This window comes from Gigantopelta aegis, chromosome 10, assembly GCF_016097555.1.
Source record: "Gigantopelta aegis isolate Gae_Host chromosome 10, Gae_host_genome, whole genome shotgun sequence".
NCBI classification, from domain to species: Eukaryota; Metazoa; Mollusca; class Gastropoda; order Neomphalida; family Peltospiridae; genus Gigantopelta; species Gigantopelta aegis.
In genome coordinates this window covers 91,414,675-91,432,755 of record NC_054708.1, presented here as the reverse complement: position 1 = coordinate 91,432,755, position 18,081 = coordinate 91,414,675, and the positions used below count along the sequence as shown (strand labels likewise).

Here is an 18,081-nt window from a genome sequence, read left to right as displayed (position 1 = left end):
ATATATACATGTATAATTTTGTATATGTACATGTCACTGATGGCTACCCAACAATTTGCATAAAAACTAAATTGCTCCAATTCTGGGCCAAATATTGTAATATATCAGACTCCATTGTAAGATAGTAACTTTGATGACTTACTGATGAAGATTGTTTGTATTAATGTAACTACAAATTTGACTGCCTCACCAAAGGAACTGAAAACTATGATGTACATATATATATATATATATATTTTTTGTTTTGTTTATATATTTAAAAATTACATTGTAGATTCGATGCCACTGTGAATGTTTTTGTTGTTTTGTGTTCAATTCGTACCATAGTCATTTCGTACCCAATGTAACATTTCAAATTAGTTACAAAAACAAATAATTTTACATAATTCATGACCACAATTGTTATGACATAGTCACAAAATTCAACATATTTTTTGTATGATATGAAACGACCAAATAATATAGTAAAAATTTACTATGGTACAAAATTACCAAAGACCGGTGGTACGAAATGACCATAAAATATGGTACGAAATGACAAGTATTCTATTATATTATTATTATTATTATGTGTAGGCCTGATGGTGATGACTGAAATAAATCATGCACATCAAAATATATGCAGCTAATATTATTGTATCTTGTGTTGTTGTTGTTATTTATATACAGAAATTATTCTTACCCTGCACTGCAACTGCATCCTGCTGAGTGAACATGTCCAGATATTTTTGACAAGGACAGCCACACATCATAGTCGGGTTTCTCCTTTTCATTCTTGGTTGGATATGATGGGATTACTGTACATTTTACAAAACAATGGCTACATTTTTCAGATATCTTGTGGTATTTCACACTATGAACATGGCGATCTTCGTAGAAAACTTTGGCTTTCAAAGCTCTGTTTGCTTTTAAGTAATCATGATCAAAAGTCCTTTGGCAATTTAAAACAAGGTAGTTATAAAGATCTTTGTCTGTGAAGTTTGGTACGTCGTTTAGGGAATCTAACCAATTTGGTAATCGAGAAGGATCTGGTAAAATTTCAGCTAACGGGGTTTTAAACTTCGTTACTTCTCGGTGGCCTGCATTCTCTTTGTCCGTCTGTTGGATTACTTTTAATGGTTTTAGTCCTAAATCAAGCACTCCTTTCGCCCGTCTAACCAGTTCTGGCTTATTCCCGCTGACCTGTTCACCGCGATCTCTCAAAAAAGTCTTCAGTTCTCGAACATTGGCTACATCAGAGTTGAACGCTTGAGTAAACGCTTTGTCAGCCATTAAAAAATTTGGCGACTTAATCACCGGAAGCTCCAATGAATAGTTTTTTTTACAGGAGATTACGTTGGTAGGGGACTTAACTCACGTTATCGAACAAGGCTATTGCAAAAGGAACTGAAAGTTGTTGGCCAAACTGTCATCGTTTCTAACAAAGGAAAGTTCTCCTTGAATAATGAAAATTTTCATGAAAAAAAAACCGTTATTAAAACTATATATTCACAGAGACACACACAGATAAATACAAAGATGGACACACAGACACACACACAGAGAGAGACACAGAGAGAGAGAGAGAGAGAGAGAGAGAGAGAGAGAGAGAGAGAGAGAGAGAGAGAGAGAGAGAGAGAGAGAGAGAGAGAGAGAGAGAGAGAGAGAGACTGACTGACTGACTGACTGACTGACTGACTGACTGACTGACTGACAGACAGACACAGGCAGGCAGGCAGGCAGACATATGCAGAGAAAACAATATAGACAGAGATACATAATGAATGAGACATACAGAGAACCAGTGAGGGAGAGAGAGAAACAGACAGACCTGTGTTGCGAAAAGAAAACCAAACTGTCATCGTTTCTAACAAAGAAAAGTTCTCCTTGAATAATGAAACTTTTCAAAACTATATATTCACAGAGACACACACGGATAGACAAAACAACAGACACACAAACACAGAGAGAGAGAGGAGGGAGGGAGGGAGGGAGAGAGAGAGAGAGAGAGAGAGAGAGAGAGAGAGAGAGAGAGAGAGAGAGAGAGAGAGAGAGAGAGAGAGAGAGAGAGAGAGAGAGAGAGAGAGAGAGAGCAGACAGACAGACAGACAGAGAGACAAAGAGAGAGAGAGAGCATCCGTTTGGTTGCGTAACATTTATAATTTTCTTTTCCCAATACAACTTATTCTAACATTATTATTATGCAGAAGCAGGATGTCGTTAGAGGACTGCCGAAATAGAATAATGATTAGTGATCGTAACCACCATATGATGAATAATATGAATTTAAAAATGTAAGAAATTCGATCATTTCCAAAATATATCGTTTATGCTAAATTTCCCAAAATATAACGCGGAAACAACCAACCAGACACTGTACCATCTGCGGTTTTGTGAGAATAACTGTCGTATTCTCAGGCCAAGCCCACTGTTTTTACCCGCAATTCTAATTAATTTCTGAACACTTATAACTTTTTCAAGTGCGCCACATAAACGCAGTCGTTCAGCTAAGAAATCGTCAATATGTATTTCTGGTAAGAAAGATTCTGTCAGTTTTCTAAGTCCTGTGGATACCCTATTAAACGTTCCGAGCATGTGACAGTCATCATACATACACCATCTAATGATTTCCTTAAAAATCTCGTTTGGTAAAGCCTGTCCGTCACCGCACTCCCCTTTGTTAGATGCATTAATTATACCGGTGTTGCTAATTAGACATTCCGTATCACCGTCAGTTACTGGTGTGGAATGTGTTACAAGAGAAGGATACTCGTGATCATCATCTAATATAGAATCATCGTCGGACTGTAAACGATGCATAGTGTCATGAACTATTTCGGCTGAATTACTTAAACTGACGTAATGTTCCCCGTGACCTTCAGCAATATGACCAAGAACGAGTGTTGGCAATGCTGGATTAAAATGAGTTGAGGGAGATAGTAAGGTTGTTGCATGAGGTCCGAGACTAGAAAATATTAAAATGTTCACAAAGAACAATTGCGCAGCTCGCTGCAGGGTGATATGATCACCGAAAGTACCACTATTATCCATATTAGTAAGCTTATCAGCACAGCATATATACACAGTATGTATAAACGCACAAGAGAATTCAATTAGTATATTCATCAATTACACGCTTTTGGTTTTCATGTTAGGTAATACAATGAAATATATAAAATAAAAAATTACCTACATGTATAAAAGTATTACATTCACAAACAGTATAAAAGAAAAGTGACAACTAGTATGCTTTTAGACAAGAGAGTGCCTTAACTTATAATTTTTATGCCAAACTAATACACTTATCAATATTAATTAAATCTTTAATGTATGCTTCTTTAACATCACAAAGTATTTTAATCAGCTGTTGCTGTTCCGATAATTATGATACAGACTACCCACACAAGCTACTATTTTTGATACACAGCTGTAGAACATACTTGGTTCTTCATACCCCAACCGAATAGCACTGGTTGGAACAAGAAAACAATGTATATTTATAGGGTTAGCGTTAGAAATTTCGTATCCCAGGCGAACCATCGACCATCAAAATAAATCTAAACACAAAGTTTAATATTATTTCACTTTGTATATATTAAACAAAGGCCTACACCTATGTTGTAATCTGACGTTTTAAGCCTTTATTACAGAATGGGCATTTTTTTATTACAAAATGGGCACCTATTTATTATTACAAAATGGGTCCGATTTTATTACAAAATGGGTACCTACGTTTATTACAGAATGTGTCGTTTTTTATTACAAAATGGGTACATATAATTACAAAATGGGTCGTTTTTTATTACAAAATGGGTACATATTACAAAATGGGTCGTTTATTACAAAATGGGCCTCAACATACGTCAGAAGGCTTAACTGCGCTATTTGTGTAACGACTGCATTCAGCGATAGGCCGTGACCCAGTTTCTCTTTGTGTATGGCCCAAACAATCACGCGCCGCGGTTGCGTAGCAAAAGCATTTTCCCGCGTCCCCTGGCATGGTTTTTTGTTTTGCCCTACATAGCGACATGATGGATTTACACACACGGTAAGCAATAGCACCAATTAACTGGGTCGGTATTTATCATTAGCCATGCTCATAACAATATCGTGTGTGAAATGGGGTTGTTTATGTTGCAAAGTACTACTTACTTACAAATTAAAATAACTGACTATCATACGAACATTATTATGAAAAGAACGACTCCTAAAGCCCCAGTCCCATATAGGTGCCGGATCAACACGGATTACATCCGGCACGATCCGGCGTGTGAACCGTGTAGCCGCCGTGTAGCTCCGCGGCGATCCCTGTTGGTCCTGGAACGTTCGGGAATGTCCTTGGGGCTCCGGGAGGCCAACACCGCAGTTTTGGGAAGTTCAAAACTGCCGTGTTCTTCCGTGACGGTCCGGGGAGATGGCAACATCCGGGGTGGTCCGTGTAGCTGCCGTGTAGGGTCCGGGGACAGCCGTATCTCTGCCTTGATTGTCCGTGAGCGTCCTTGACAGTCCGGGAACAAATTTCAGACCCCGGACCATCAAGGATCATGACGGCAGAGGTACGGTTGTCCCCGGACCCTTCACGGCGGTTACACGGAACACGCCGGTACAGTTTGATTTTTAGGGCTACCATCACGGATCAACACGGAGCTACTACGGACGAAGACGGTGCAAACACGGACAAACACGGTGGAAACACGGCGGATACACGGACTATCACGGAAGAAAACGGAATAACACGGACGATGACGGATAGACAGGGTGCCAACAAGGACCTTCACGGTGTAAACACGGTGAAAACACGGACTATTACGGACTATCACGGAGGAACACGGAATAACACGGACGATGGCGGATGCTCATATAAATAGGAGCAGTTTGAACATCGATTCACTTCTTTTCTGTCCTACCGACGATGCAACATGGGCGATGAGATGACGGCCGAGGACAAGCTGATGCTGATGAGATGCCAGCTTCAATTGCAAAAAGCTCAGGTTGAAAACACTATCCTGATTGCCAAAGCGAAGCTACGACAGAGAGATAGAGAAGTCGTGAAAAAAGTTGTATCTACACCACTGAATAGAAGGAAAAAGAGAACCATCTGGCTCAGAAAATGGCTCGCCAGAAGACCAGACCTGGGTCAGTACGCACGGCTGATGGACGAACTGAAGAAAGAAGACGCCAAGGGCTTCTGTAATTTCCTGCGCATGAGCTATCAGATATACCAAGAGATCCTGACACGCATTGAGCACAGAATCAAGCCGAAGAAGTCAAAGTACAGGAAGCCTCTGACAGCTGGCATTAAGTTGGCAATAACATTGCGGTACCTAGCATCAGGGGACAGCTACCACTGTCTGATGTATGCCTTCAGGGTCGCACACAACACCATCTCCAAGGTCATCCGTCAGGTCTGCGATGCAATACTTGTAGAGTTTGCTGAGGAACTAATTCCCTGTCCTGAAACGCCAGATGAGTGGAAGAAGATCGCCAAGCAGTTCGGCGGCCGATGGCAGCTGCACAACTGTGTGGGTGCCTTGGACGGGAAGCACATCGCCATACAGTGTCCTCGGCGTGGTGGCTCGTTGTACTACAACTACAAGGGGTACCATTCCATAATCCTCATGGCCTTGGTCGACGCCGACTACAAGTTCATTTGGGTGGAAGTAGGCAGCAATGGATCAGCCGGTGATGCTCAAGTGTTCAACAATAGTGAGCTGAAGGAAGCCATCGACAATGGAGTGTTGGGCCTACCTGATCCTGAACCTTTACCAAACGACGACAAACCAATGCCGCTCTATATTGCTGCGGATGACGCCTTCACCTTGAAGAAGAGGCTCATGAAACCTTTCTCTAAGAAGAACATGTCACATTCCGAGAGAGTCTACAACTACCGACTGTCCAGGGGGTGACGAATTGTGGAAAACGCGTTCGGGATTCTTGCTCATCGCTTTCGGTGTCTACTCACCACGATGTTGCAGTCTCCAGAGACAGTGACGTCCATTGTGCTGTCTTGCATCTGCTTACACAATCTTCTGAGACTGCGCAATAGAAATGAGCACGTGAGTGTCGCTGACCAGGAGGACAACAATCACAACATCATACCAGGAGAATGGCGAAAGGACAACCCTCTCATAGATGGGGTGTCGGAGCTGCCTCCCAACTCAACCACGAAGGCAGCAAAGAACCAACGGGAATACCTTCGGGCCTACTTCAGCTCAGAAGCCGGATCAGTGTCCTGGCAGGACGACATGATATGAACATTGTGCATGAACAAAATATTCTATGGACTTATAATTTTATGATGTGGAGTTATAATTATGAACAATATTCTGTGGACTTTTATTTCATGATATTTAAGAAGTGAATGTCATTTGATAATAATATGTGCAAAATTCTGTGATGTGTGATAATAATAAACTGAAATGTTATGTAATAAAGTGTTATATCAAAATAAAACATTGTTCGTTTCAATGTGCCAAAAAAAGAGAGCCTATATATATATATATATATATATATATATATATATATATATATATATATATATATATATATATATATATATATATATACGGGTATAGCATGCCAATGCCGTGGTTGAGTAATGATTTCAAACTAGATGAAATGATTTTGTACATTAACACCCTTATACTAATAGTATTTATATTGTGTGATCAATTAAACGTGTAATCAGTTTATAATCCTTTGGACTATCGGACCTTCGGTCTATCGGACCTTATTTTTAAAAATAGATTTTCCAACTTTTTAATGACCTTTTTTTATTAAGAACTCAACAAGTGAATTAAGTTTCAAACAAAACAAACTTTTTTATTACACATTACATATAACAGGTAAATCAAATGAACACAATCGCAAGTAATTTCAATAGTCCATAATGCAGTTAAAGTTCACAGTTCAAAAAATAATAAAAAATCACATTTCAAAGTTCATATTCACAAATGTTCAGTTGAAGGTGCCATCTGGTTGTCGACCCGCAGGAGACGGCGTTGTGTTTAAATTGGAGAAGTCTGGAATACTTGGCAGTTGAAAGCTGGAGTTCAAGCTGGTTGGAGTACTGGCTGGGCGAGGTGGTTGCGACGTCGACGTGGACGCGACGTTCTGTCCTGCTGTTGGTCCCATGGTGTCCCACGTAGGAGTGGTGCGGGCACCACCGAAGAAAGTCTGTTGCTGCTGCTGATACTGCTGCTGTTGTTGCTGCTGAACGGGAGTCAATAAATGTTGTTAACGTAGTCTGATCATGGTGCTGCTGCTGCTGCTGAGGCTGTTGACGGGGCTGCACGTCAAAATTCATGGGAACGAATTGCTGTCCAGCACGAGGTATTTGTAGTTGTAGGGACTCCTCTGCAAAGCTGAACATCATGTCGAAGCTGGCACGATAAAACCTCGGAAGACGTGTCGGGTCCAAGTTTGCAGCCATTGCCCCGAACCATGTCCCCCATGCAGCTGTGGCCGACCTCTGTTCACGCGACAGAAGCCCTGTTATCTGTCTCTGGATAGCGTCGGAGCGTTCCTGCTGAGATTGAAGCGAGCTGATGAGGTTCACAACCTCAGCGGTGTCGTCCAGGGCTGGGACAGGCGTGCTGGTCTTTTTCTGTGATGATGATGATTTGGTGGGAATGCTTCTTCCCCTCACAGTGCAGGACTTCCCCTTGGACGTGGGTGGTTCTGGTGCTGGAGACTGGTCACCGGTCTCCTCTGGTTCCTCCTGGGTGTTATGCTCCATCTCCTGCTCTGAGTCTGAGGAAACCATGGGGAGTGCCGTGTCCAGGCGAGGCTTCAACTGCAAAGACAAAAAGGTAAAACACGCTGTAAGTATTTGGTAAAAATTATAAAAGTATACATTCAATCATAACATCATGTAATAAAAAAATTACAAGAAAAATCACATTAGTAATGTAAATTTATACTCACACTGCATGCTGGTCTGCTCTTCACTCTCGCTATGTGAGACGCCAGGAACGCAAAGTTCTGCATAAGGAAGGTGTCCCTGTCACTCATGTCTTTTGTTGCCGAGCTGCTCTTCTTGTCGGACATCTTCCCGACCTTCGTCCTGACGCTCTCGTACCAGGTCTTCAGCATAGGCCCGGACTCCAGATCAAGCTCTGCTGCCTTTGAATTCCAGAGGTCTATCTTCTTTGCCGTGTTTTTGTATTCCTTCATGCTCTTCGTGTACAGCATAGGGTTCTCCTTGAGCCAATCGGCCAACTCCACCTCCTGTTCGTCTGACAGGATCAGGGACTTCTTCTTTTTCTTAGTGGCAATAGCTGTGGGTGGTGCTGATGCTTGTACTTGTGAAGGTGATGGCGATCTTGATCTGGATCTTGATCGCGATCTTTTTTCTTGTTGTTGCTGTTGTTCTGTTGCTTCTTCGGTAGCGGATGCTGCTCGTGACGACCTTTTGGGAACTGGAAGGCCCACTCTGACAGTAGGTTTCTTTTTGGCTGGCGTTTTGACGTTTTCGCTAATGTATAATATGCTGAAATACGATGTGACACGTTCGAGATCCGATTGCAGAATGATGGAATCACCGAAAATCAGCCTGCTTTCATACAAGTTATTAACGGTCCGGGGTGGACCGTGTTGGTCCGTGTCGCTGCCGTGTTGGTCCGTGTCGCTGCCGTGTAGGTTCGGGATGGTCTGTGTAGACGCCGTGTTGGTCCGTGTTTATTCGGGGCTGTCCGTGTCTCTGCCGTGTTGGTCCGTGTTAGTCCGTCGCTCTGCCGTGACTGTCCGGGACGGTCCTTGGTCATCCGTGTGGGCGCCGTGTTGATTGCGTGTTGCTGCCGTGTTTGTCCGTGTTTGTACGGGTTCGTCCGTGTTGCTGCCGTGTTTGTCCGTGTTTGTACGGGTTCTTCCGTGTAGCTGCCGTGTTGCCACCGGCGTGATGGTCGTTGGACGACCGTCGACGCTCAAAAACCCAAAAAAGAGCAATGATCGTCCCGGATCTTGATCCGGCGGGATCCCACACTTTCCGGGACTGCCGTGTCCATCCGTGCTTTTATGGGACTGGGGCTTAAAGGCTGGCTACCTCAGTTGATGATATCGACCTATGTACAAACATTAATATTATAAACAAGAATATGTATTTCATTTGTCGTTAAAAGGGATTTATTAATGGCAGCACACCACTCAAGAACAGGGTCTGTAATTTATTTATGCCAAAACACCATGAACTCTCACACAAAAAAACATCCCCATAGTTGCAAGAATACTCAGTACACAGTACTAACGCATCAACAGTATTAATAGTAACACAGCATAGTTTTTGAATGTTAAAGAATTTGAAGGAAGGAAGAGAAGTCTCAAGTTGGTGATGTAGTTTCTTGTATTGTACTTTCCAAACATGAAACGTAATTAATAAATTAACAACATGGTGATACAGATAATATACAAGTCAGAGCTCTTGGGTGAATGACACACAGGTCTCCCGATAGAGTTGACATTGCTTATGTTACAAAACTGTCTCTCGGATCTTCCAGTAGAGTTTGTGCTTTGTGAGAGAACTTCAAGGCATGTGAACAGTATCTGTTCTCCCCAAGTCGGTCTTTCATTGGTAAATTATCCTTATTTATAAGACGCATACTAAACACGTATCTATGTAACATACAGTTGTAAAGGTGTACTCGTTCAGACGTCTGCAATACCCGTGGCAACAATTAAATTGCACTGCATTATATTGCTTGTTACATATTTAATTAGTGCTTGACACTAATTGGTTTGATTGGCATGTCTCTAAGTGGATACCATGGCAGACGTCAGATTACCAATTAACTAATTCTAATTAATGCACATGTAAAAATAAAGATATAATCTGTATTGTTATAAAGTTGAAGTTTAGCACTGTGACAATAGTTCAAGGACTTCAAAGAACGAAGGAATAATTATTAGACAGGCAGGTATATTATTAAAGTCTCTCACCCAATGTATACACAGTAAAATACACGAGAAACATTCTTAATGAACAGTATAAAAGTCACTCCTTATGGAGGAAGACAGACTAAAACAATAATAAAATCGTAAAACATACAATAAAATACAGGAAAAACATTATTATTAAAAATATAAAGATTACTCACCATGAACAGTAAAACATACTAACATACCATGAACTTATGAGAGACTAAAACTATATTTAAATAGTAAAACATACTGACATATACATAATACAATATAAAGTATCGATCTGCAATAAGTAGAAATGTGTAACATATACTAATCAGTGTGAGGGTGGGGGTTAGGGTGGGGTGGGGGTGCAAACCTCAGTACCCTCCACCTGGATCTGCGCCTGGTTTACACCTTGTTTTTATAGACTTAAACTTTGTTTGACCATACCACTAGAGCACATTGATTAATTTATCATCGACTATTGGATGTCAAATATTTAATAATTTTGACGGTTTTCAGAGGAAACCTACATTTTTCCATCAGCAGCAAGGGATCTTTATAGGCCCATAACACGGCATTTGATACCAGTCGTGGCTCACTGGCTGGGACGAGGCAAGGGATCTTTATAAGCCCATACCACGGCATTTGATACTAGACGTGGCTCACTGGCTGGGACGAGGCAAGGGATCTTTATAGGCCCATACCACGGCATTTGATACTAGACGTGGCTCACTGGCTGGGACGAGGCAAGGGATCTTTATAGGCCCATACCACGACATTTGATACTAGACGTGGCTCTCTGGCTGGAACGAGGCAAGGGATCTTTATAGGCCCATACCACGGCATTTGATACTAGACGTGGCTCACTGGCTGGGACGAGGCAAGGGATCTTTATAGGCCCATACCACGGCATTTGATACTAGTCGTGGCTCACTGGCTGGGACGAGGCAAGGGATCTTTATAGGCCCATACCACGGCATTTGATACTAGTCGTGGCTCACTGGCTGGGACGAGGCAAGGGATCTTTATAGGCCCATACCACGGCATTTGATACTAGTCGTGGCTCTCTGGTTGGGACGAGGCAAGGGATCTTTATAGGCCCATACCACGGCATTTGATACTAGACGTGGCTCACTGGCTGGGACGAGGCAAGGGATCTTTATAGGCCCATACCACGGCATTTGATACTAGACGTGGCTCACTGGCTGGGACGAGGCAAGGGATCTTTATAGGCCCATACCACGGCATTTGATACTAGTCGTGGCTCACTGGCTGGGACGAAGCAAGGGATCTTTATAGGCCCATACCACGGCATTTGATACTAGACGTGGCTCTCTGGCTGGGACGAGGCAAGGGATCTTTATAGGCCCATACCACGGCATTTGATACTAGACGTGGCTCACTGGCTGGGACGAGGCAAGGGATCTTTATAGGCCCATACCACGGCATTTGATACTAGTCGTGGCTCACTGGCTGGGACGAGGCAAGGGATCTTTATAGGCCCATACCACGGCATTTGATACTAGACGTGGCTCACTGGCTGGGACGAGGCAAGGGATCTTTATAGGCCCATACCACGGCATTTAATACTAGTCGTGGCTCACTGACTGGGACGAAGCAAGGGATCTTTATAGGCCCATACCACGGCATTTGATACTAGTCGTGGCTCTCTGGCTGGGACGAGGCAAGGATCGTTATAGGCCCATACCACGACATTTGATACTAGTCATGGCTCTCTGGCTGGGACGAGGCAAGGGATCTTTATAGGCCCATACCACGGCATTTGATACTAGTCGTGGCTCACTGGCTGGGACGAGGCAAGGGATCTTTATAGGCCCATACCACACATTTGATACTATTTGATACTAGTCATGGCTCTCTGGCTGGGACGAGGCAAGGGATCTTTATAGGCCCATACCACGGCATTTGATACTAGACGTGGCTCTCTGGCTGAGACGAGGCAAGGGATCTTTATAGGCCCATACCACGGTATTCGATACTAGTCGTGGCTCACTGTAACTGACATGTATCGTTACGAACTGACAAGTATAGTTACGAACTGACATGTATAGTTACGAACTGACATGTGTAGTTACGAACTGACAAGTATCGTTACGAACTGACAAGTATCGCTACAAACTGAGAAGAATCGTTACGAACTGACAAGTATAGTTCACAAAAATCCAACATCTTCCGTTGCAAAGGGTCGACGTTGTGGCCTATTCTGAAAGTGAATGATTCTAAAAAGCAATTTAGAATGGACGAGCTGACAAGTATCGTTACGAACTGACAAGTATCGTTATGAACTGACAAGTATCGCTACGAACTGACATGTATAGTTACGAACTGACAAGTATCGTTACGAACTGACATGTATAGTTACGAACTGACAAGTATCGCTACGAACTGACATGTATAGTTACGAACTGACAAGTATCGTTACGAACTGACACGTATAGTTACGAACTGACAAGCATCTTTACGAAGTGACAAGTATCGTTACGCACTGACGAGTATCATTACGAACTGAAAAGTATCGATACGCACTGACAAGTATCGTTACGAACTGACAAGTATCGTTACGAACTGACAAGTATCGTTACGAAGTGACATGTATAGTTATGAACTCACAAGTATCGGTGCGAACTGAGAAGTATTGCTACGAACTGACAAGTATCGCTACGAACTGAGAAGTATAGTTACGGACTAACAAGTATCGCTATGAACTGACAAGTATCGCTACGAACTGAGACGTATCGTTACGAACTGACAAGTATCGTTACGAATTGATGAGTATCGTTACGAACTGATAAGTATCGTTACGAACTGACAAATATAAGTTACGAACTGAGAAGTATAGTTACGGACTGACAAGTATCGGTATGAACTGACAAGTATAGTTCACAAAAATCCAACATCTTCCGTTGCAAAGGGTCGACGTTGTGGCCTATTCTGAAAGTGAATGATTCTAAACAGCAATTTAGAATGGACGAGCTGACAAGTATCGTTACGAACTGACAAGTATCGTTATGAACTGACAAGTATCGCTACGAACTGACATGTATAGTTACGAACTGACAAGTATCGTTACGAACTGACATGTATAGTTACGAAGTGACAAGTATCGCTACGAACTGACATGTATAGTTACGAACTGACAAGTATCGTTACGAACTGACATGTATAGTTTCGAACTGACAAGCATCGTTACGAACTGACAAGTATCGTTACGCACTGACAAGTATCATTACGAACTGAAAAGTATCGATACGCACTGACAAGTATCGTTACGAACTGACAAGTATCGTTACGAACTGAAAATATCGTTACGAACTGACAAGTATAGTTACGAACTGACAGTATCGTTACGAACTGACAAGCATCGTTACGAAGTGACATGTATAGTTATGAACTCACAAGTATCGGTGCGAAGTGACAAGTATCGCTACGAACTGACAAGTATAGTTACGAACTGAGAAATATCGCTACGAATTGACAAGTATCGTTACGAACTGACAAGTATCGCTACGAACTGAGAAGTATAGTTACGGACTAAGACGTATCGCTATGAACTGACAAGTATCGCTACGAACTGAGACGTATCGTTACGAACTGACAAGTATCGTTACGAATTGATGAGTATCGTTACGAACTGATAAGTATCGTTACGAACTGACAAGTATAAGTTACGAACTGAGAAGTATAGTTACGGACTGACAAGTATCGCTATGAACTGACAAGCATCGCTATGAACTGAGACGTATCGTTACGAATTGACAAGTATCGTTACGAACTGACAAGTGTAGTTACGAACTTACAAGTATAGTTACGAACTGACAAATATCGCTACGAATTGAAAAGTATCGTTACGAACTGACAAGTATCGCTACGAACTGAGAAGTATAGTTACGGACTGACAAGTATCGCTATGGACTGACAAGTATTGCTACGAACTGACAAGTATCGCTACGAACTGACAAGTATCGTTAAAAACTGACAAGTATCGCTACGAACCAACGTGTATCGAATCCTAGTCGAATGCGTGATTTAGTAGTTCTCATAAATTATGAAGAAAAAAAAGAAAGACCCCCCCAACCCCGCAAACCAACAACAAACCAACGAAAAAACCCAAACAAACAACAACATATGCACAATGCCATCATAAGCATACGAGGTGGGGTGGTGTGGGGATGGGGGGGGGGGGGGGGTAAGGGGCGAACTGCCCTAGTGCTGGAGCAAATCGGGGATGGGGGAAAATATGCTATCATGAGACGTTTTAAGCATGTATTTTCATCATTCTACCCGCAAAATTTGTTGTAATCCATATGCATCCCTATATAACTGTTTGTCAGTAATGTGAATAAATGTTGTCATCCAGATTCGGACATTTTAGATCAATTCGGGCAAAAACCAGCTCACCCCCCCCCCCCCCCCCCCCCCCTCAATAATGGAAGCGCATACACCTATTCAAGTGATCTGTGATGACCACTGGCGGGACTAACATGACACAGGCCAAGTGATCTGTGATGAACACTGGCGGGACTAACATGACACAGGCCAAGTCTACTGTGATGAACACCGGCGGGACTAACATGACACAAGCCAAGTAATCTCTGATGAACACTGGCGAGACTAACATGACACAAGCCAAGTGATCTGTGATGAACACCGGCGGGACTAACATGACACAGGCCAAGTGATCTGTGATGACCACTGGCGGGACTAACATGACACAAGCCAAGTGATCTGTGATGACCACTGGCGGGACTAACATGACACAAGCCAAGTCTACTGTGATGAACACCGGCGAGACTAACATGACACAAGCCAAGTGATCTGTGATGAACACTGGCGGGACTAACATGACAAAAGCCAAGTGATCTGTGATGAACACCGGCGAGACTAACATGACACAAGCCAAGTGATCTGTGATGAACACCGGCGGGACTAACATGACACAAGCCAAGTGATCTCTGATGAACACTGGCGGGACTAACATGACACAAGCCAAGTGATCTGTGATGAACACTGGCGAGACTAACATGACACAGGCCAAGTGATCTGTGATGAACACTGACGGGACTAACATGACACAGGCCAAGTGATCTGTGATGAACACTGGCGGGACTAACATGACACAAGCCAAGTGATCTGTGGTGAACACTGGCGGGACTAACATGACACAAGCCAAGTGATCTGTGGTGAACACTGGCGGGACTAACATGACACAAGCCAAGTGATCTGTGGTGAACACTGGCGGGACTAACATGACACAAGCCAAGTGATCTGTGATGAACACTGGCGGGACTAACATGACACAAGCCAAGTGATCTGTGATGAACACTGGCGGGACTAACATGACACAAGCCAAGTGATCTCTGATGAACACCGGCGGGACTAACATGACACAAGCCAAGTGATCTGTGATGAACACTGGCGGGACTAACATGACACAAGCCAAGTCTACTGTGATGAACACCGGCGGGACTAACATGACACAAGCCAAGTGATCTGTGATGAACACTGGCGGGACTAACATGACACAAGCCAAGTGATCTGTGATGAACACCGGCGGGACTAACATGACACAAGCCAAGTGATCTCTGATGAACACCGGCGGGACTAACATGACACAAGCCAAGTGATCTGTGATGAACACTGGCGGGACTAACATGACACAAGCCAAGTCTACTGTGATGAACACCGGCGGGACTAACATGACACAAGCCAAGTAATCTCCGATGAACACTGGCGAGACTAACATGACACAAGCCAAGTGATCTGTGATGAACACCGGCGGGACTAACATGACACAAGCCAAGTGATCTGTGATGAACACCGGCGGGACTAACATGACACAAGCCAAGTGATCTGTGATGAACACCGGCGGGACTAACATGACACAAGCCAAGTCTACTGTGATGAACACCGGCGGGACTAACATGACACAAGCCAAGTAATCTCTGATGAACACTGGCGAGACTAACATGACACAAGCCAAGTGATCTGTGATGAACACCGGCGGGACTAACATGACACAAGCCAAGTGATCTGTGATGAACACCGGCGGGACTAACATGACACAGGCCAAGTGATCTGTGATGACCACTGGCGGGACTAACATGACACAAGCCAAGTCTACTGTGATGAACACCGGCGAGACTAACATGACACAAGCCAAGTGATCTGTGATGAACACTGGCGGGACTAACATGACAAAAGCCAAGTGATCTGTGATGAACACCGGCGAGACTAACATGACACAAGCCAAGTGATCTGTGATGAACACTGGCGGGACTAACATGACACAAGCCAAGTGATCTCTGATGAACACTGGCGAGACTAACATGACACAGGCCAAGTGATCTGTGATGAACACTGGCGGGACTAACATGACACAAGCCAAGTCTACTGTGATGAACACCGGCGGGACTAACATGACACAAGCCAAGTGATCTGTGATGAACACTGGCGGGACTAACATGACACAAGCCAAGTGATCTGTGATGAACACCGGCGGGACTAACATGACACAAGCCAAGTGATCTCTGATGAACACCGGCGGGACTAACATGACACAAGCCAAGTGATCTGTGATGAACACTGGCGGGACTAACATGACACAAGCCAAGTCTACTGTGATGAACACCGGCGGGACTAACATGACACAAGCCAAGTAATCTCCGATGAACACTGGCGAGACTAACATGACACAAGCCAAGTGATCTGTGATGAACACCGGCGGGACTAACATGACACAAGCCAAGTGATCTGTGATGAACACCGGCGGGACTAACATGACACAAGCCAAGTGATCTGTGATGAACACCGGCGGGACTAACATGACACAAGCCAAGTCTACTGTGATGAACACCGGCGGGACTAACATGACACAAGCCAAGTAATCTCTGATGAACACTGGCGAGACTAACATGACACAAGCCAAGTGATCTGTGATGAACACCGGCGGGACTAACATGACACAAGCCAAGTGATCTGTGATGAACACCGGCGGGACTAACATGACACAGGCCAAGTGATCTGTGATGACCACTGGCGGGACTAACATGACACAAGCCAAGTCTACTGTGATGAACACCGGCGAGACTAACATGACACAAGCCAAGTGATCTGTGATGAACACTGGCGGGACTAACATGACAAAAGCCAAGTGATCTGTGATGAACACCGGCGAGACTAACATGACACAAGCCAAGTGATCTGTGATGAACACTGGCGGGACTAACATGACACAAGCCAAGTGATCTCTGATGAACACTGGCGAGACTAACATGACACAGGCCAAGTGATCTGTGATGAACACTGGCGGGACTAACATGACACAAGCCAAGTGATCTGTGGTGAACACTGGCGGGACTAACATGACACAAGCCAAGTGATCTGTGGTGAACACTGGCGGGACTAACATGACACAAGCCAAGTGATCTGTGATGAACACTGGCGGGACTAACATGACACAAGCCAAGTGATCTGTGATGAACACTGGCGGGACTAACATGACACAAGCCAAGTGATCTGTGATGAACACTGGCGGGACTAACATGACACAAGCCAGGTGATGTCTGATGAACACTGGCGAGACTAACATGACACAAGCCAAGTCTACAGTGATGAACACTGGCGGGACTAACATGACAAGCCAAGTCTACAGTGATGGACACTGGCGGGACTAACATGACACAAGCCAAGTGATCTGTGATGAACACTGTCGAGACTAACATGACACAAGCATAAACGTTTGCACAGTTTCTACATTTATTAGATGAAGCCCAGTGGGAAAGCGTTCGCCTGATTCGCGGTCGGTTTAGGATCAATTCCCGTCGGTGGGCCCATTGACATATTTGTCGTTTCAGTCCGAGAACCACGAATGATATATCAAAGGCTGTGGTGTGTTATCCTGTATGTGGGATGGTACATATAAAAGATCGATTGCTACTAATGAACAAATGTAGCGGGTTTCTTCTCTGAGACTATATGTCAGAATTATAGAATGTTTGACATCCAATATCCAATTCTTAATAAAGCAATGTGATTTTGTAGTGTGAGTTTGACATCCAATAGGCGATGATTGATAATCAATGTGTTCCAGTGATGTCGTTAAACAAAACAACCTTTAACTTGTGTATAAAATCAACGCTGAATCATTCAGTGCTTTAAATAATTTGTCTAAAACCCTTAACA

General features: G+C 43.6%; 3 protein-coding genes across 3 annotated transcripts; 1 reads left to right on the top strand and 2 right to left on the bottom strand.

The window, feature by feature from the left end:
* The first annotated feature begins 4,898 nt into the window (after positions 1–4,898).
* LOC121383918 lies at positions 4,899–5,885 on the top strand. Its single transcript, XM_041514015.1, has one exon. The coding sequence runs from the start codon at positions 4,899–4,901 to the stop codon at positions 5,883–5,885; it is 987 nt and encodes a 328-aa protein (XP_041369949.1).
* Positions 5,886–6,859: 974 nt separating this feature from the next.
* On the bottom strand, positions 6,860–9,041 carry LOC121384736. The gene is made up of 2 exons (XM_041515263.1): positions 7,906–9,041; positions 6,860–7,774 (listed from the first exon to the last, which is right to left on the bottom strand). The coding sequence occupies exons 1-2, from the start codon at positions 8,170–8,172 to the stop codon at positions 6,914–6,916; spliced, it is 1,128 nt and encodes a 375-aa protein (XP_041371197.1). The 5' UTR covers positions 8,173–9,041; the 3' UTR covers positions 6,860–6,913.
* LOC121383917 lies at positions 8,529–17,533 on the bottom strand. Its single transcript, XM_041514014.1, has 3 exons — positions 14,382–17,533; positions 12,000–12,103; positions 8,529–8,902 (listed from the first exon to the last, which is right to left on the bottom strand). Exons 1-3 carry the CDS (start codon positions 17,531–17,533, stop codon positions 8,529–8,531), a joined length of 3,630 nt encoding a protein of 1,209 aa, XP_041369948.1.
* Between the last annotated feature and the right edge of the window lie 548 nt (positions 17,534–18,081).

Coding starts and splice junctions, on each gene's coding strand:
- LOC121383917 (XM_041514014.1), bottom strand. CDS start 17,533: ATGTTAGTCCCGCCAGTGTTCATCACTGTAGACTTGGCTTGTGTCATG. Junction 12,104..14,381: donor GATCACTTGGCCTGTGTCAT/GTTAGTCCCGCC, acceptor ATTCACTTTCAG/AATAGGCCACAACGTCGACC. Junction 8,903..11,999: donor GTTTGTAGCGATACTTGTCA/GTTCGTAACGAT, acceptor TGGGTTTTTGAG/CGTCGACGGTCGTCCAACGA.
- LOC121383918 (XM_041514015.1), top strand. CDS start 4,899: ATGGGCGATGAGATGACGGCCGAGGACAAGCTGATGCTGATGAGATGC.
- LOC121384736 (XM_041515263.1), bottom strand. CDS start 8,172: ATGCTGTACACGAAGAGCATGAAGGAATACAAAAACACGGCAAAGAAG. Junction 7,775..7,905: donor AGAGCAGACCAGCATGCAGT/GTGAGTATAAAT, acceptor TTGTCTTTGCAG/TTGAAGCCTCGCCTGGACAC.